Genomic DNA, 20,460 nt, shown 5'->3' with positions numbered 1-20,460 from the left:
GGTCCTCTCTTGCGAGGCGAGGGCTCCAACCCCTGAGCTACAATAAGCCTCGCACTAGACTTAGCGCCTTCTCACATCAATGAAGCATCACAAAGCACTTCGCAGAGTCTCGCCACACACAGAATACAAATAGAGTCCGGGTGTTTTGGAGCAAGTGCAACAGCCGGTTACAGCAAAGCAACGTCCCACAAACAGATGATTTTCTTTGGGGGACAAGAGAAGCTCTTGAGTCTGTTTCTAATGTGAGACATTTCCTTCTTGTTTGGCTGATGTTTGGCAAGGGAGAGAGAGATGGAGGGGGAGAGATAAGGGGGAGAGAGGTAGAGGGAGAGAGATGGGGGAGAGATGGAGGGGGAGAGATAAGGGGAGAGAGATGGGAGGGGGCGAAATAGATGGGGGGGAAGGGGAGGGAGAAGAGGGAAGAGAGGTGAAGGAGAAAGAGAGAGAGGAATAGAGTGACCTCCACAAAATACACAGTCACTACACTTTGCAGTGTATCCTGTGAAGCGCTTTGAGATGCCTCGAAGACATGATAAGGCACTGGGACAAACGCAAGGATTATTATTATTATAAACAGCAATGATCTGTTGCTGAATAGCCATAGTGTGTAGCGATAACAGCCATAGTGGGTAGCGATGTTTCGGAGCTGGGAGTGGGACACGGGGAGGAGTGGAGGCACGCAGACTGGAATTCCAATGGGAATGTAGGTCAGGACAAGAGAGAAAGCAGGAAGGAGGTCAAAGGCAGCGTTGCTGATCTGTGTCCTTGAGAAACCCTCTCCTCCTCCAGGCTGTTCCCTGATTAATATAATAATAATCCTCACATTTGGTACAATGCCTTATCACATCTTCAAGACGTCTCAAAGCATGGTAAGGTCTAGTGACTGTGTGTTTTGTGGGCGACACGCAGCAGCCAATTGCACACAGCAGCGTCCCCACACACAGTCGTGGATTGAAGTGAACAACTTTATTATTATTAGCTTCTTTCATGTCGTCTGTTCCTCCCGGCTCAATGGAAAGGAGGAAGTTTCTCCCAGTTGGTGTCTGTTCTGGCCAACAATCCACCCCTCCCACCCCCGCCCCAGATAAATCATTCACTCGCTTTGTTGCTGTGCACGCATGTAAGTGTGTGTGTGTGTGTGTGTGTGGGCGAGTGTTTGTGTACTTGTGTGTGTGTGTGCTGTGTGCATGTGTCCGTGATTGTGGGTGTGGTGTGCACGCGTGTGTGTGTGCATGTGTGGGTGATTGTGGGTGTGTATGTGCGCGTGTGTGTGTGCACGTGTGGGTGATTGTGGGTGTGTGTGTGTGTGCGCGTGTGTGTGTGCACGTGTGGGTGATTGTGGGTGTGTGTGTGGCCTAAGTGTGCGATTTGACATCCACATTTGACTTCTCAAATGGAATTATTATTAACATCATTATTATTATTATTATTAATACTGGAGGATCAGTTTTCATTGGAAAACCTTTAAAAAAAACTGTTCACTCAATCCACAACTGTTTGTGGGGACGCTGCTGTGCGCGTTTCACCCACAAAATACACAGTCACTACACTATACAGTATGTTCTGTGAAGCGTTTCTGTGAAGACGGCTCAAAGACTTGAGAAGGCACTGTATCAACTGCGAGGATTATTATCGTTGAACTGCCTCTGAAGGCAGATTAGACCTCAGTGTTCGCTTGTACTTCAGAGCTGATTACGGGGCAAAGGCAGAGTGCAATCTCACACCTTACCAACTCGTCAAAGTCCAAAGGACGCTGCTCGAGGACGGAAATAAGTTGTTGAAGGTAATAATGAGTTTTGGAATAAAATCAGAAGTTGTTGGGAACTGCCACTGCTATTTGGCTGCCGCATTTCACCCACAAAATACACAGTCACTACACTTTTCGGTGTGTCCTGTGAAGCCCTTTGAGACGTCTCGAAGATGTGATAAGGCGCTGTATCGAATGCAAGGATTAAAACGCAAGGATTATCAGACACACACACAGAAATACACACACGCAGACACACCCAGTACCACACACACACATGCACATCACACACACACACATACATGCAGACACACACCCTTTGACCAGCAAGGAGAACAAACAAGGAGTCACACAGATAACGTGCTGTGTTTAGTCTGAGTATTTTCCCTTTTGTCTGATCTGATCTGACCAAATTAGCTACCAAATTCGCCTACAAGTTCACAGTGAAATCCTGTAGAGGGCTTTGAGACATTATTATTATTATACCAACATAATAAGTCTCAGTGCCCCCGCCATCTGCTTCTAATGGAGTCGCCTTTACGGAGAGAAATCGGAGACTGAGTGTGTTGGGCCAGAAGATCCCATGTCCGTAGTCGCCAGACTACGGCACTACCTCACCCCTCACGCGGCTGAAACCCTGGTTCACGCCTTTGTCACCTCAAGGCCGGACTACGGGAACTCTCTCCTCGCGGCCTTCCCGGCCCTCCCTCCACACTGCAGGTCATTCAGAACTCTGCAGCTCGTGTACTGTCCCGCACCAGGCTTCGGGACCACATCACTCCCACCCTTGCCCTCGCCCTCACCCTCACCCTCGCTCGCCTCCACTGGCTCCCCATCCCCCAGAGGATTGATTTCAAGATCCTCATCCTCACCTACAAGGCCATTCACGGTCTTGCTCCCTCCTACCTCTCCAACCTACTATTCCCCTACCTACCTGCCCGTACCCTCCGTTCCTCTGGCTCCGGTCTGCTCCACACCCCCCGCCCCAACCGCCCGACCATCGGTGGTCGGGCCTTCAGCCTCTCAGCCCCCAGGCTCTGGAACTCCATCCCCCAGTGCCTTCGCCGCTTCCTCCCTTTCCTCCTTCAAGGCCGGTCTCAAAACCTTTCTCTTTGACCGTGCCTTCAGCTCCCCTCTCGACTCTCTACCCCCTCCTCGCTCCCTCCCTTCCCTCCCCTCACCCTGACCATTTCCCCCCTCCTCGCTCCCTCCCTTCCCTCCCCTCACCCTGACCATTTCCCCCCTGCTCGGGTCATGACCCAACTGTGCAGCGCCTTGGGACGTCCTCCTGACGTGAAAGGCGCTTTATAAATGGAATCTTGTTGTTGTTGTTGTTGTTGTCCCCCTGCCCAGCCCCACCATCGACAGTCAGGCCTTCAGCCTCTCCGCCCCCACCCTCTGGAACTCCAATCCACAGTCCCTCCGCCTCGCCCCCTCATTTGCCTCCTTCAGCACCTGTCTCAAGACCCAACTCTTCGACCGCGTCTTCAGTAACCCTCCTACCCTCACCCTCCCCACCTCCTGCTGACCCCCAAATCCCTGACTGTCCAGTGCCTTGGGATGTCCTCCTGATGTGAAACAGACAATTTGGCCTCTCTCCTGACTCCCTCTCCCCATCATAAACCAGCAATTTTTATATTTTCTGTCGTTAGCCCTGATAGAAGGATATGGCCTGCGTTGTGATGGTTGTCGCCCTTGAGGGAGTGAGCACCACAGAGAGAGAGAGAGAGAGAGAGAGATGGGACAGAGACAGACACAGAGGAGCAAAATTCCTCGGAGGCCAAGAAACTTTGACGTACAATAAATCACCCTTGTTTGCTCGGTGTAACCCCTGGCGCAGTGGGTAGCACTCTTGTCTCTAATTTGCAAGATTGGAGTCCTGTAGCTCAGTGGTTTGAGCACTCGCCTCTCAAGCGAGAGACCTGGGCTCAATTCCTGGGCGGGAAAAATGGTGGGCATGTTTCCTAACTCCACACACTGTTCACCAGCAGTAAGTGGGAACCCGGTTGTGAGTCGATTGGCAGATCCCTTTTCCGGGGATAATAATTCCTTCAAAAACAAATAATAATAATATTAAATTGGTCACTGAATCCACGACTGTTTGTGGGATGCTTCTGTGTGCAATTGGCTGCCGCGTTTCGCCCACAAAATATAGAGTCAATTCACTTTACAGTGTATCCTGTGAAGCGCTTTGAGACGTCTTGAAAATGCAAGGATTATTATTATTATTATGTACTTGGAGACATCCCATCCTTCCTACGTGAAAGGCGTGGTATCAAATGCGACGTTTATCATATTATTATTAATAGTCGTTGGGAACTGCTGCCAGGGGATTGCTCAAGGCCCTCAGGTAATTACTGTCATTAGCTTTCTGAGAGCAATCTGACACCACATAAAGTTAGCGGGGTTTTGTGTCGATGGGCGACAATAACACAGAGAATATTAGCTCATTTTGTCTGGGCCACAGAAGGGGAAGAAATCCTACGATTTAGCTTCGGAACAGAACAAGCTCAACAAGTTCTGCTCGTTTGGATACCCAGTAATCATCCCACCAAGCCATCACTGCCATCTCTCATGGAATCCTGGAGCTCACCGGATAGAGCACTCGCCTCGCAAGCGAGAGGACCTGGGTTCAATTCCCGGGCGGGTCAGGGCGAAACATTGGGCAAGTTCCCTTACTCCTCACACACACATCTGTTTACTAGCAGTCAGTAGGAACCTGGTTGTTAGTTGATTGGCAGATCGCTTTTCCGGGGGTAATAATCCCTTCAAAAAATAATAATAATGCTTTGGTCACTCAATTCACGACTGTCTGTGGGACGCTGCTGTGCGCAATTGGCTGCCGCGTTTCGCCCATGATATATACAGTCAATTTGCTTTACAGTATATTCTGTGAAGCGCTTTGAGATGTCTCGAAGATGTGATAGGGCTCTGTATTAAATGCAAGGATTATTATGTCTCTCCCTCCATCCCACACCCTCTGGGTTGGACCTGTGCAACATTTTATTTATTTATTCACAGCACTGAATCCAATCACTCCATTCTTTTGCAGGAGGGAAAAGCAGCCAATCTTCTGTAGTCATTCCTAATAATAATCCTTGCATTTAAAATAGCACCTCATCAAGTCTCCTAGAAGTCTCAAAGCGCTTCACAGGATACACTGTAAAGCGAATTGACTGTATATTTTGTGGGACTGCGCACAGCAGCGTCCCCACAAACAGTTGTGGATTGAGCGACCAATTTATTGTTGTTTTTGGAAGGGATTATTACCCCCAGGAAAGTAATCCACCAATCGACTAACAACCAGGTTCTGACTTACTGCCAAGTAAACAGAAGTGTGTGTGTGTGTGTTTTTGGAGTAAGGAAACTTGCCCAATGTTTCGCCCTGACCCGCCCGGGAATCGAACCCACGTCCTCTCGCATGCAAGGAGAGGGCTCTAACCCCTGAGCTACAGGACTAATCATTCAGAGCTCAGATTCTTGACAACGGGAACCAGTTAGGATCTTGCAACACTGGGCAGGCGGTGTGGACTTGAGAGCTGAAGTGTGCACTGGAGAGGAGACAACACCCAGTGAGCTCAGACAAGCAGCTGCTCATTACCTTATGTTGCAACACACAAGTCAGTCGTCAGTTGGTTGATGCAGCTTTACTGTAAGTATGGTTGCCACACAGAAACTTTCAGCACAGAAGGAGGCACAGGTCGCAAGCTGCCCCATCCCCACCACCGTCACCTGGGTTTCCAAGTCAGTTGATACAAGAAGTTGCCCTGACCACGAGAGACTAAGCCAGACAGAGAGCGAGGGAGCTGCAAGAACGGACATCAGTACAGAAGCAATACAAAACGATTCGTGTAGTGCCTTTCATAGTAACAGGAGGAGGCCATTCAGCCCCTCGAGCCTGTTCCGCCATTCTACAAGATCACGGCTGATCAAGTTCAATTGCCCACCATTGCCCTGAATCCCTTAATACCCTGACCTAACAAACATCTATCCATCTTTCACGTCAGGAGGATGTCCTAAGGCGCTGGACAGTCAGGGATCCGGACAGGAGCTGGGGGTTGGGATCAGGAGGGTGGGGAGGGTGGTGGTAGAAAGGTGACAGAAGGCGCGATCAAAAGATGAGGGTCTTGAGACGGATCTTGAAGGAGGCGAGGGAGGAGGCGAGGCGGAAGGACTGTGGGATGAACTTCCAGAGGGTGGGGGCGGAGAGGCTGAATGTCTGACAGTCGATGGTGGGGTCAGCCGGGCGGGGGGACGTGGAGCAGGCCGGAGCCCACTGAGGGGAGGGAGCGGACAGGTTAATATGGTTGGCCGGTTGCTATCAGTGATAACTTGCCTGAGCCTTGAGCATTGCTTCCTCACCCACTCAATTGACTTCCTCACAGTCGATGACTTCGCCCATCAGTTTCCCTAGTGACAGCGTTGGTTGGTACTATTGACCTAAATAAATGTGGTCACTCACTCCACGACTGTTCGTGGGACAGTTGCTGCGCACAATTGGCTGCCGCATTCAACCCGCAAAATACACAGTCACTACACATATTCCGTGAAGCGCTTTGAGACGTCCCGAAGACGTGATAAGGCGCTGTATCAAATGCAATGATTATTTCTAGGAGTAGTACTGTTAGTATTTGCGCCCTGATGCTCTCTCACACGGCACTGTGCTCTGTGCAAAGCCTTAAACACACAAATTGTCCAGCGTTTGGTGAACAGGGATTATTGGAGCCTGGGCTGGAATGCGGGGAATCTGTGATTTGCCTCGTTAGTGGCCCCAGGTCAGTGTGATCAAGAGAATGAGCTTTGTGTCTGTGTCTCTCTCTCTGTCTCTCTCTCTCCAGCTGGTCGCTGCTGTTTGTCACACCAATGTCCCGTTTTGTTTCTCTCTGGCAATTCTCTTTTTGTTCGGTTTGGTGAAACTTCCTCTTTAAATTGCACAAAAGTTAAACAATCACTTGGGGAATCGTACAAAACAAATACCCCCTTTCCGCTTCCCCCGCCCCCCCCTCACTCCCACACAGTACCCTCGCCAAGCTGTTATCAAAGAAATAATAATAATAATAATAATAATTCCAACCCAAGCTCCAATAATCCCTGTTCACCATTTGATCTAGAGCTTTATCACGTCTTCGAGATGTCTCAAAGCGCTTCCCAGGATATACTATAAAGTTTTGCCCGTAAAATACACAGCATATCCCATAATGCGCTTTCAGATGTCTCGAAGACGTGATGAGGTGCAGTATCAAATGCAAGGATTATTATTAGTATTATTATATTATTAATTATTATATTAATAATTATTATATTAGTAGTATCATTATTACATTATTAACAGCAGCCACGTTTCCGTTTACAAGGCCACTGAAACTCCACAACTCTATGCCTCAATCTTTCTGCCTCGTCCACTCCTTGCCAGTCTGCAGATCGCAGCTGAAGACCTTCCTCTTCGACCGTGCCTACGGTCACCTCCCTCCCCCACCCCTGGCCGGCTTCGGGCTCTGCCACTGTTAATCACTCCGAGACGCTATTCGGCGTGAAGGGCGCTGGGCAAACCCAAGTCGTTGATGCTGAATTTTGGGCAAATCTTACGCAGACGCACACTGCAGCGAGAGATCAACGCTTGTTGAAAACCCATGAGGGGTCGGGGTGGGTGAAATGATTCAGTGTCTGTGGTCAGTTGAGCGCAGTGGGGTGGAGTGGCAGGAGGGAGGGTGTAAGAGCAGGAGCAAAAATAGAAATCCTTTTTTTATTTGCCAGACGCAAATGGAGTGACATGACACACCAGCCAGTTTAGTATTCCCAAGGCGTCGTGTTTGGTTTGACGACTCATTGTTTTTTTTTGCGAACTTTTTTTCCTTTTTTTCTTTTTTTGAGCGTCAGACTATCACCGGTTTCACAACAACAACAACAAGACACCCCCCCCCCCGCCCACAGGATAGCGGAGCACGATGTTAACCTGGGTGGAGTGAGTGGGTGGAGATCGAAAGCATGGTCGAAGAGGAAGTTTTAGTGGGTTAAAGCTCTGTGTCAGATTAAAAAAAAAATTCCTTGCATTGTATACAGTGGCTTTCACGTTTACTGTAAAGAGTGTAATAACTGTGTGTTTATAGGTGAACACAGCAGTCCATAATAACCCTTGCATTTGATATAGGGCATTGCCACGCCATTAAGACGTCTCAAAGCGCTTCAAAAGATATATTGCAATATATAACAATAATAATCCTTGCATTTAATATAACGCCTTATTGCGTCTTCAAGACATCTCAAAGCGCTTCACAGGATACATTGTGAATTGGATTGACTGTGTATTTTGTGGACAAAACGGGGCAGCCAATTGCGCACAGCAGCGTCCCCACAAACAGCCGTAGATTGAGTGACCATTTTTATTTGGGGGAGCCCATAGCATGTTCACGAGGTGAGCGTGGTGTGGGCTGAGTCAGGCTGGCACACAGTGATTATACGCAGACAGACAGCGGTGAGTGAAGGACACAGCTCCCTTGCTGATCTTTGCAACGGTGATGTATTTGATGAGAAGTAAGAGCGCTCTTTCTTGCAAGTCATTTCGCCCGCAAACCATAGTCGTATTGGAATATTAACTCTCACGTTTGATGTGGTGTAAAGAGATCCCAAACTCTTTTCAGTGAAGCAGTGAAGCAATGTCAATATATCTTACCTTTGACACAGCAACTTATCACGCCTTCGAGACGTCTCAAAGCACATCACTGAAATCTACCGATGGGTGAATTGACCGTATAATTTGTGGGCGAAACCGCAGCAGCCAATTGCTCACAGCAGCGTCCACACAAACAGTCGTGGAGTGAGTGACCAAATTATTTGTATTTATTTTGAAGGGCTCATTACCCCCCGGAAAAGCGATCTGCCAACCAACTGACAACCGGGTTACTGCTACTGACTGCTGGCAAACAGTGTGTGTGTGTGTGTGGAGTAAGGAAACTTGCCCTTTCCGCCCGGGGATCGAACCCGGGTCCTCTCGCTTGTGAGTTGAGGGCTCTAACCACTGAGCTACAGGATTTCCACACATCCACACTTGTGTTTGAAACAAATCAACACTTCAAAGTGTTTAGAAAACATTTGAAATGTGGACAGCAAAACAAAATAATAGGGGGGAAACAAAGTAAGTCTCTCTCACACTCACTCACTCACTCCCTCACCGGGTCTCTGCTTAGAAAGGTGCTCAAAAGTTTGGGAAGGAAGGAGTGAGAAAAGGGAGGAGAGGGAGAAGGGGAGAGAGAAAGGAAAATAGATCCCCTTTCCCCCCCTTTTTGTACTTACCGACTCCGTATTTTTCCTTCTTAGTGGGAATCCAGCGAGACATCTGAGTTCTTGCCTTGTCTCGCTCTGTCGCTCTCTCCTTCCTGGGCGTGTGAAAGTTTCACCAGAGATTGCATTCCCTCTCTACCGCGGTCACTTGTTCCTTCCTTATTGTCTTTTTCCTTATTTGCCAAGTCAGTGAGTGAGTGTGAGAGACAGAGAGAGAGCGAGAGAGAGGGAGTGTGTTTGTGTATATGTAGTAGCTCACACACACACACACACACACAGACACTGACTTTCACTTTTCCATCATAGCTGTGATTTCGGAAGCTTCGCACAAGAAAGCAACAGGGTTAGGAATGGAGAGAGAGAGAGAGAGAGAGAGAGGGGGAGGGAAGGAGAGAGAGAGAGAGAGAGAGAGAGAGAGTGTAAATATCTCCCTATCTATCCCCTGAGGCTGTGCTGTATTCAGTTCCCATTGACAACTCGCTGTCAACTTACACTGCTCCCTCCCTCGCTCCCTGTTATGTAATCGATTGCAAACATTGCAAAATAACCTTGTTACCAGCTCATTCCTTTTATTTTTTATTTTCTCCTCTTCAACCGCGTATTTGGACACCCCCACCCACCCCACCCCGAGTTCGTGTCCATATCCCTGACCGTCCAGCACCTTGGGATGTCCTCCTGATGTGAAAGGCGCTGTGTAAATGTAATATTGTATTTTATTTTAGCTTTCCCGGGGGTAATAATCCCTCCGTGAGTTAATGCGGTCACTGAAACCACAACTGTTTGTAGGGACATCGCTGTGCGCAATTGGCTCACAAATATACAGTTGTACAAAATTTACAGTGTATCCTGTGAAGCGCTTTGAGGCGTCTCAACTATGTGACAAGGTTCTGTATCAAATGTAATGGTTATTATTATTATTATTATTGTTATTATTATCTTGTATAACAATCTCAGGGCAAAGCCAGAGAGTGAAATTTGTTTTTTTGAAAGATCGTCCATTTCCCTCTCCTCCCTCCCTCCCTCCCTCCATTTGTATTTATAATAATATTTATAATTCATAATAATAATGGTAACAATCCTTGCATTTGATGTAGCGCCTTATTGCGTTTTCGAGACGTCTCAAAGCTCTTCAAATTATTCAATATGAAATTGGTGATAACCCTAAACGCTAAACCCTAAACCCTAACCCAAGTGTGGGGAGAAATCTTCCCTCGTGTGCTCCGTTGTGTCAGGGGCCCTCTACAATAACAACAAATGAGACTTGTTTAGCGAGCGCCTTCCCTTCATGTTGGAAAGACGTCCCAGGGCGCTGGACAGTCAGGGGTTTTTGGACCCGAGCTGGGAGTTGGGGTTCAGGAGGGGTGGTGGGCCGGGGGTGGGAGGGTAGTCGAAGGTACGGCCGAAGAGGTGGGGTACTGTGCAATGGGAGTGGTGCGGTGACGGAGCTGAGCTGTGGAGGCTGATAGAAATCTCTGTGACAACATAGGGGGAATTTGCCATTGTCTTCCCTATTGACTGTCAGTGTTCAGCAATGGCGTTGACTGTTGACGCTGGAGATTCGTTGCCACGAATTTTGACCCATAAATTCCACACGGTCCCAGCCTTACGCACAATAAATAAACGCGTGAAGGCCCCCCATGATGGTGTCTTGAGTAAATACGCACTGTGTTTCTGACAAGAAAACAATAATAATAATAAATAATAATAAATAATAATAATAAATAGTAATAAATAATAATAATAATAAATAATAATAATAAATAATAATAAATAATAATAATCCTTGCGTTTGATATAGTGCCTTATTGCCCGATTGGCGGGTGGCTTTTCCGGGTGGGGGCGTAATAATCCCTTCAAAAATAAATAATAATAATAATTCAACCCACGGCTGTTTGTGGGGATCGCTGCTGTGCACAATTGGCTGCCGCATTTGGCCGACAGAATATACAGTCACTACACTTTCCAGTGAAGCGCTTTGAGGCGTCTCGAAGACGTGATGAAGTACTGTATAAAATGCGACAGCTGTCAATCATCCTCAACCCCTCCCCCCAACCCCCTCCCCCCAACCCCCTCCCCCCTAACCCCCTCCCCCCAACCCCTTGCCCCCAACCCCCTCTCCCCCAACCCCCACCCCCTCCCCCAACCCCTCCCCCAACCCCTTCCCCCCAACCCCATCCCCAACCCCCTCCCCCCAACCCCTCCCCCCCAACCCCATCCCCCACCCCCCCAACCCCATCCCAACCCCTTCTCCCCAACCCCCTCCCCAACCCCTTCCCCCACCCAAACCCCCTCCCCCAACCCCTTCCCCCACCCAAACCCCCTCCCCCCAGCTTCGGGGCAGGAGTTAAGCGAGGGCTTCTGATTGGCTTGTCGACTGGAGACTGCTGATTGGCTCGGCGTCTGGAGTGGACGCCGCTGATTGGTTTAGGAACTGAAGGTCGCTGATTGGCTTAAGGGCTGGAGGCCGATGATTGGCTTAGGGGCTGGAGGCCGCTGATTGGCTTAGGGGCTGGAGGCCGCTGATTGGTCCGCGGAGCTGCCGTTCAGGCTGACGTCAGCCCAGGTTGTCAGGGGAGACGGGACAACATGGCGGTGGATGTCAGTCGGGCGCTGCGCGGCGTCTCTGTCAATATCAAAGCTGCGGTGGCCCGGAGGGAGGGGGTGAGTGTGAGAGAGAGAGAGGAGTGTGTGTATGTGTGGGGTGTGTGGGGGGTGTGGGGGTGTGTGGTGGGGGGTGTGTGTATGTGGGTGTGTGTGTGTGTGGGGGCTGTGTGTGGGGGGGGGTGTGTGGGGGTTGTGTGTGGGGGCTGTGTGGGTGGGGGGGTTGTGTGTGGGTGTGTGTGTGGGGGGTGTGTGTGGGGGGTGTATGTGGGGGTGTGTGGTGGGGGGTGTATGTGGGGTGTGTGGTGGGGGTGTGTGTGGGGGGTGTATGTGGGGGTGGGTGTGTGGGGGGTGTATGTGGGGTGTGTGTGTGGGGGGTGTGTGTGTGGGGGGTGTGTGTGGGGGGTGTGTGTGGGGGTGTGTGTGGGGGGGTGTGTGTGGGGGGGTGTGTGTGGGGGGGGTGTGTGGGGGGGGTGTGTGTGGGGGGGTGTGTGTGGGGGTGTGTGTGTGTGGGGTGGCTGGGGGTGTGTGTGTGGGGGGTGTATGTGGGGTGTGTGTGGGGGGTGTGTGTGGGGGTGTGGGGGTGTGGGGTGGCTGGGGGTGTGTGTGGGGGGGGTGTGTGTGGGGGTGTGTGGGTGTGTGTGGGGGTGTGTGTGGGGGGGGTGTATGTGGGGGGGTGTGTGTGGGGGTGTGTGTGTGGGGGAGGTGTGTGTGGGGGGTGTGTGTCCTCATCATGACTTCGTGATGTCTCAAAGCGCTTCACAGAAAACGCTGTAAAATGTAGTGACTGGGTGTTTTGTGGGCGAAACGCGGCAGCCAATGGCGCCCCCAGCGACGTCCCCACAAACAGCCGCGGGCGGGTACGTGGGCTGTCGTCATCGTGAGGAGGCGCTTCACCTCTCTTGGTCTCCGTTGTGTTTCCTTTCGCAGAGCCTCCCGGCTCTGACCCCGCGGCTGGTGGCTGTGAGCAAGACCAAACCCCCGGCCATGGTGATGGAGGCTTATTGCCATGGTCAGCGGCACTTTGGGGAAAACTACGTGAGTATCCTGTGGTTCGGTGCCTTAAACGGCCGAATTTGTACCCGCGGTCAAAGTGCTCCAAGACCACGTAAAGGGCGCATGCAAGTTGTTGTACAGTTCTGTGGTGTGTGTGTGTTTGTTTGTGTGTGTGGGTGTGTGGGTGCGTGTAGGTTTGTGTTATTATGTGGGTGGGTGTGTGTGTGTGGGGGTGGGTGTGGGTGGGTGGGTGAGGGAGTTGAGGCCACTTTGTGTGTTAGTTGAACTCTGTCGCTCACACACTTTATGTCTTGCGGGCGAAACGTGGCCACCAAATGTACTTTGTTACTCCATCGCAGCACCGAGGGAGCAATGCGTTGTTGGGATGTCAAATTCTCATCACATTATAAGGCGGTGTTTTAACAAAGAGCTGCGGAATTCTCCTGGTGTTCTGGCTAACGTTCTTCCCTCATTAGTAAATGTCAAGCGCTTTGGGACGTCCTTCTGACGTGAAAAGTGCGACGTAAGTGTAAATTCTGTATGACTAAATGATTGAGATGTTATTTGAGTTGCGGGAGCGGAGGTGTGGGGGAGATGTGGAGAGAGGGCACAGCTTAAACATGCTTATGCCCACAGAGATTCACTAAACTCCAAAGTAACTTAGGCACGTTTTGATAATATTGACAATCGTGATCCTCGCAGTTGATGTGGAAGTCACAAGGTCTCAAAATACTTCACTCTATGTCGAGCGAAGAGTACGAGTGTATCTGTGGGTCTTGTACCTGATTTTTGACTGCTTATTGGTGTTTTCTGTGCCCTCAGGTACAAGAGCTGGTGACGAAGGCATCCAACACTCAGGTAGTGTAAGAGATTTGACTATCACTGCCTCGAGGCTCGCACTGGGTGGGGGAGGGAGAGGGAGTTCACAGAAAGCAAGCAGTAGAGTGGAAGTTCGTTCTTGTTGTGTGCTTGGCTTTGATCATTCTTCTCTAAGTGCCAGTTGTCTGAATTTGGCTGCAGAGTACATGATGATTGAGTGTCACCCATTCTTGTATTGTGCTTTCACGTCGAGAGGACGTCCCAAGGCACTGGACAGTCAGGGATTTACAAGCGCACAGTCATTGCTCTGATCGTGCTCTGACCTCTCCCTCATTCGCTGTGGTTGCAGATTCTCTCCGATTGCCCAGAGATCAAGTGGCATTTCGTCGGCCACCTGCAGAAGAGCAACGTGAGCAAACTGATGGGTAACGTCTCGTTCCTTCCTATCAGCGTCCCGTAGCTCAGTGGTTAGAGCACTCGGCTTGCAAGAGAGAACCCGGGTTTGACTCCCAGGTGGGGAAAAACGTTGGGCAGGTTTCCTTACTCCACACACACGCCTCTGTTTACCTAGCAGTAAGTAGGAATCCGGTTGTTAGTCAATTGGTGGATTGCTTTTCCGGTGGGGGTAATAATCCCTTCACATAAAAATTGGTCACTTCAATCCACAATCTGTGGGAGGCTAGAGGAAGCAGTGCAGAGGGGAGATGTAGTGTTATCAGGTTGCCCGACCTGGTAAACAATTCAGAGAGGATTTGACTGAGAGAAGAGAGAGAGCAGGAAGGGAAGGAGATAAATGCATGTGCTCTCTCTCCCTCTCTCTTGCATCTCCCTCTGTTGTCCTGCGTTGCTTTAAATGTTGTTGTTCCCTCTCCCCCCCTCCACACAGGCACCCCAAACCTATTCATGATCGAGACGATCGACTCCATCAAATTGGCTGACAAGGTGAACCTTACCTGGCAGAAGAAAAAGGCTTCCGAGAGGTTGAAGGTCATGGTTCAAGTGAACACAAGTGGGGAAGAGAGTGAGTGTAACTGACCTGCCCAATTGTTGGGTTTACTGCGCTGGGGAAGGGACTTGAGCTCGGAGAGTGGTTTCGTAAGAACAACAACTTACGTTTACACAGCGCCCCCTCATACAGGGTAGCGCCCCAGAGCACTTGTCAGTGGTGGAGCACAACGCCAGGGGAGGTGACCGTAGACACAGTCGAAGAGGAAGTTCTTCAGATGCGACCTGAAGATGGGGAAGAAAGGGGGCGAGGTGGAGGGGTAGATAGAGGGAGAGTGTTCCAGGGGTGTAGTGGCTGAAAGTGCGGCCTCCGTTGGTGGAGTGGAGGGCATGAGAGACAAGCAGGAGACCGGAGCCAGCCAAGCGGAGGCAGCGGGAGGTGGAGTTGGAGAGGTGCGAGGCATGAAGGGATTTGAAAGCGAGTAAGAGAGTCTTGAAATCGCTCTGGGTGCTGGTGGAAGGCAGTGTCTGATTCCGGTTTCCATTCGGTTTCTCAGGCAAATTCGGGCTCCCTCCTGAGGAAACGGTGGAGGTGGTGAGCCACATCCTCACTAAGTGTCTCAGCCTGGAATTCACTGGCCTGATGACCATCGGAAGATATGGTTACGATCTCAGTCAAGGACCCAATCCAGACTTCCAGGTACAGTCTCCAAAGATTAGTTATAGTCAGGAGGACATCTCAAAGCGGACTCAAAAGGATTCACTGTAATAATAATATTCATACTAATCCTTGCATTTAATATAGCGCCTTATCACGTCTTGTAGACGTCTCAAAGAGTTTACCTCGCAGTAAGTAGGAACCTGGGAATAATCCCTTCCAAAAAATTAATTCATTAATTGGTAACTCAAGCCACGACAATTGGCTGCTGCGTTTCGCCCACAAAATGTATAGTCAATTCACTTAACAATCTTATCAAGTGAATTGCTTTGAGATATCTCAACGAAGTGATAAGGCGCTGGCTCAGGGATTAATAATGCAAGGATTATTATTGTTGGTGCTTTGTTTTGAAGCATGTTACTGCTCTGCGGAGGTGAGATCATCGGTAGGAACGCACGTGTAAGAGAAATATTTTCTTTCTTGATTAGAAGCTGTCTGGGCATCGGAAGGAAGTGTGTGCCAAGTTAGACCTTCCCCTGGACAAGGTGGAGCTGAGTATGGGGATGTCAACTGACTATGCGCATGCTGTGAGTATCTCTTAATTGTTCCATGTTTTCTCCCTCGTGGCTTCCAATCCCTTATTTCCTTGTGTAAATAAGTCTCGCGATTGCTTGACATGTTCCAGATGTACATTTGCAAGGGATGTACATCACTCTTGTATTTAAATCTTGTATTTTGTGGAGTCCTGTAGCTCAGTGGTTAGAGCGCTCGCCTTGCAAGCGAGAGGACCTGGGTTTGATTTCTGGCGTCGAGCAAGTTTTCTTCCTCCACACACACACGCGCGCGCCTGTTTACCGAGCAGGGCTGGAGACGATGGCGTAAGAGAAGTAGGTGAAGAGTGGGGGAAAAGGTGTGAGAGGATTGGAAAGACGAAGTTAAAATCCCGGGTGTTAAAAGGTCCTTTTCTGTTCGCCGGCAGATTGAAGTCGGAGCCACTAGCGTGCGGGTCGGGAGCATCATATTTGGCGAGAGGGAGTACCCCAATACACCCAAGTCAAGCCAGAGCACCCAGGGGGTGGAAGAAGCCAAGGAGAAAATGGAGGGGCTCACTGTGTCAGCAAACTGATTAGGACGTCTGATTGGGAGAGTCTTACTTACTTACCCCATCTCCCACCCCTCCAATTGTAGTTGATTCATGGCAACCACTTCAGAATTAATCAACGATTGATCCATGCGCGGCAAGTGCCCTCTTTACAATCTATTGCCTTGCACGTGAACTACTACTGTATGTAATGTGTGTTTCAGCCACGTGCATGCAGTTGTGGCTTTAATGTAATCACAATATGGGGGAAGCCAATCCACTTTTAGTTCCTATGGTCACGGAGTCATCTGTCGGATAGAACGTTAAATTGCAGGCCTTCACATCCCTGCTTACTTGTAAGCTCTCCGGGATGCTACCCCACGTGAAGGGCGCTAAGTTGTTGTTCAATCTGCAGTAGAAAATCAAGATCACTTTGAAGAAAACCTTCCTGGTTTCTCTTTCAACGTTACATTCAGGACATTGGAAGAGAACTTAGTTCTGTTAACCGTTGCTGCTTATAGAACCGCTCAACAGACCCTTAAAGAAAATTGGATTTGGTGCTTTGACCCGTGAGTGTTTTATTAACTTAACGAGTGTGCGGTAATCAGCCCCATGGAACTGTTTGATCGCTGTCTGGTGACTAGCCATTGTAGGAGTCGCTCAGCAAACTGCAGTCGCACCTCAAGGCAACCACTCTTTGATTTGATGACTTTGACCCACGTCAATGATGACCAATGAATGCCAAGTTGACACTTGTAAATCTGTGAACAAGTGTGTAAGACGCTTCTCTCCCCCACCCGTCCTCCCCGCACGTCAGCCCTGAGCTTGCATTCCTACTCTCAACGACGTGATAAGGCATTGTATGAAGCGCAAGGATTATTATTATTATTACTCGCAGAAAAGATGGGAAGAAATGGCATCAACCTGCTCGTGTGCTGGTTGGAGCCTCAGCACCGTTGGCTTCACAGCAGCAATGAACCAAGCAGAGAGCAGATAAGGCAAGGAAATGTTGTTGAACAGATACTAGTGGAGTGTTTGCGTCCATGTTTGGTGACTTAATCCACAGTCACTCCGCTTTACAGTATATCTTGTGAAGCACTTTGAGACGTCTCGAGGATGTGATAAGGTACTGTATCAAATGCAAGGATTATTATTATTAAACCCACATGTAGATGCCTGAGCGAAGTTCATGCTTGTTAATCTGCTAATTGAGTGTGCAAGACACAAGGCACGTCTCAAGATCCTCCTCTTCGATCGCGCCTTTGGCTACTCCCCCCACTGCCTTCCACCCTCCCTGATCCCAGCAACATCCTTGGTAATCCTAGCAACACCGCACATACCTGAGCTGCGGGATTCGATGGTGAATTTGCCCCCGGCCCCACTCCAAAGGAAATCCTGGTTGTGTTTTAATCGGTTAATAAAATGGGGTTTATTAATTGGCTTGTTTTTGTGTGAATGTGTAAAGAAAGGGACCTTACTATGCAGCTTACTATAACCTTGCTAACAGAGCCTACAAGGCAGCTCTCTTCTCCCCCCACCCACACTCACTGCTTTGGTGCCCTCCGCTCCACCACCAATGGCTGTGCCTTCAACCTCAACGCCCAGAAATAATAATAATAATAATAATTTGATATAGCACTTTTCACGTCGGGAGGACGTCCCAAAGCGCTTCACAGAACACACTGTAAAGTGAATTGACTGTATATTTGTGGGCGAACGCGGCAGCCAATTGCGCACAGCAATATCCCACAAACAGTCGTAGATTGAAAATGACCAATTTATTATTGTTTTTTTTTGGAGGATTATTATTAGGCTCTGTGTGGAGTAAGGAAACTTGCCCAAGGTTTCGCCCTCTGCCGGGGATTGAACTCAGGTCTCTCGTTTGCAAAGCGAGTGCTCTAACCACTGAGCTACAGGACTCCTCCACTGGAACTCTCTCCCTCAATCCCTCCGCCTTGCCCCCTCCCTCCCCCTTTTCCCCATCGCCTAAAGACCTTCCTTTTTGATGGTGCTTACAGTCACCTACCCCCTCCCTCTCCCCCTGGCTCCATCGCTGTGAAGTGCTCTGGGATGCTACCCTGCATGAACAGCACAATATAAATGCAAGCTGTTGTGACAGTGAGTTTGCAACCACTCGTGGCTCCTCTAACCCTCAAATGTCAGACTTTTCAGTAAAGTCTGTTGAAACTCATTTCCAAAAATGCGTACAATTACAGGCTTGCCTGGTAGCTTAATGTGACTGAGCACGTCTGTAATCTTTGGTGTTTTGGGGGAAAGGAGAGAGAGAGCGAGGAAGCAAGATTCCTGTTTGATCAAGCTCGGAATTTCAACAGCAAAATTATGAGTAATTCTCTCAAACTCCACATTTGCCTCCAGGAAAGTTTGTGTTGCGTTTTTCCAAAGATAAATACGGTGGGGAGGGGGGGAGAGAGGGTATTGCTTTGTCTGAGTCGCTGTGATACAGAGGAGATGTCAAACCCAGGAGCTACTGTTTAAATATTACCAGGGGTAATAATCCCTTCAAAAAAATAATTGTGTCACTCAATCCACGACCGTTTGTGGGACACTGCTGTGCGCAATTGGCTGCCCCGTTTCACCCACAAAACAGACAGTCACTACACTTTACAGTATATCCTGCAAAGCACTTTGAGATGTCTCGAATACGTGACCAGGCGCTGTATCAAACGCGAGGATTATTATTATAATATTGAAACTCCCCTTCGTGCCACTGGATGGCGGTGCAGATTCACAGTGATCTGAAGACCCCTCAACCTTCTCAGCTCAAGTTGGGGTTATCAGAAAGCCCTGCCTGTACGATCGAAACTCCCTCACCCCCAATAACATTTTGGTGAATCTACGCAGCCCCTTCTCTATCTCAAGTTTCCTTTCCTTCACAAGCCTCTGTTTGCCTAACAGTACGTAGGTGACCGTACGTGCATGAGTGTGTGAATTGGAATCCTCCGTATTGAGGCTTCAAACTCAGCTCCTGTTAACCCTGCAGCCAAACCCAACTAACGGGGAGGGAGGCTGGAGAAGCAGCGGGAAACCTGGCCAGACAGCGACATCAATGACAAGCTGTGTGGTTTTAGCTGGTTAGACTCCGGGCTCCCGCCAAGCCTTGGCTCTTGCCAACCTACGCCTAATACTCGCGCAGGTAAGCAGGAATGCGTCGCTCCAGGTAGAGAGAGAGCGCATTCCATTCCAACAATCTATCTCAGGGATTCCCACGTGGAGGGGGACGCAGGAAATTCTCAGTTGGGTTTGGAGACTCTTAAGCAACGGTGATGTGTTACCGTGTGTGTCAAGACCACAAAAAGATTGATTTTTCTCAGTGTTTCACCTCAGCAGCAAAATTGCCTTATTCCCCCTTGTGCTGAGAAGCAAATCCTTTGGGTGGAGTGTGGAATGTCACTTCCCTTTGATTCCCTCACTGTAATGCGACGGTTAAGCAGAAGGTTCGCAACAAATGTGTTGCAGATGTGTATTTTCATTTCAAATATTCCCTAATTGATGGGTTTACGTATTCGATCCCTACTTAATGGGAGCCATTTAAGAAATGCAAATAAGAAGCTTTTCGACACTAAATAGCGGGTTTCTGAGAAGCAAATATTTCACGTTTTCAAGAAATTTTAATTACTTCTCTCCTGTGACCGCATTTCCCCCCCTCCCCCCCCCCCCATACATACACACACAGACCCTGGCTAGCAAATCCTCCTGATAAATTGTTTGTTGGCTTCATAGATGTTTGTGGGATATTGCTTTGGGCAAATTGGCTGCTGCGTTGGCCTACAAACACTCAGTTACTACACTTGCTGGTAAATCCCCTGTGAACCACTTTCCGATTTTTCTTACTCGTGAGTTGTTACGGTCTGGAACGCACGACCTGAAAGGGTGTGTGGGAACAGCTTCCGATAATAGCTTTCAAGAGGGAATTAGATAGGTACTTGAAGAGGAAAAAAAAATTGCCAGGACATGGGGACAGAGTGAGGGAGGGCGTGGGACTGATTGGGGTAAGAGAGAGAGAGTGGGACTAGTTGGTAGCTCTCCCAACGAGATGGGCCGAATGGCCTCCCAGTAAGATTCTACGATTCTATGTCAAATGCAAAGGTTCATTTTTATTTCATTTTTTTTCCCAATCGGTTGGAATCGGAGAAGCATCGGTCAGCAGCTGGCGGTGGGCCCCACTCCGTCCAGTAGGACCAGAGCCGTTTTAAGGGCGTTTAATCTGAGGGGAAAAGTTTGGAAAAGTTCAGAGCTGAACAAATAAAGTGACTGATTGATTGGGAACGGAAATTCTCTGCTTCGCAGTGCAAATACCAAGCGCTGTTTACAGCC

General features: G+C 49.2%; 2 protein-coding genes across 2 annotated transcripts in view; one reads left to right on the top strand and one right to left on the bottom strand.

The window, feature by feature from the left end:
• Positions 1–9,259, bottom strand: part of dock5 (dedicator of cytokinesis 5) — a 50,038-nt gene extending 40,779 nt beyond the window's left edge. The window contains exon 1 of the mRNA XM_042344459.1: positions 9,038–9,259. Coding sequence (XP_042200393.1) covers positions 9,038–9,080 — 43 coding nt within the window. The 5' untranslated portion in view covers positions 9,081–9,259. The remainder of the gene's footprint in view (positions 1–9,037) is intronic.
• Positions 9,260–11,592: 2,333 nt separating this feature from the next.
• plpbp (pyridoxal phosphate binding protein) lies at positions 11,593–17,561 on the top strand. The gene is made up of 8 exons (XM_042344577.1): positions 11,593–11,686; positions 12,557–12,664; positions 13,445–13,480; positions 13,791–13,866; positions 14,328–14,462; positions 14,944–15,086; positions 15,533–15,631; positions 16,024–17,561. Exons 1-8 carry the CDS (start codon positions 11,612–11,614, stop codon positions 16,168–16,170), a joined length of 819 nt encoding a protein of 272 aa, XP_042200511.1. The 5' UTR covers positions 11,593–11,611; the 3' UTR covers positions 16,171–17,561.
• Positions 17,562–20,460: the final 2,899 nt, after the last annotated feature.

This window comes from Callorhinchus milii, unplaced genomic scaffold, assembly GCF_018977255.1.
Source record: "Callorhinchus milii isolate IMCB2004 unplaced genomic scaffold, IMCB_Cmil_1.0 Scaffold28, whole genome shotgun sequence".
Taxonomy (NCBI): domain Eukaryota; kingdom Metazoa; phylum Chordata; class Chondrichthyes; order Chimaeriformes; family Callorhinchidae; genus Callorhinchus; species Callorhinchus milii.
Note: the sequence above shows the minus strand (reverse complement) of the source record. Positions and strands in the feature narration are given on the sequence as shown.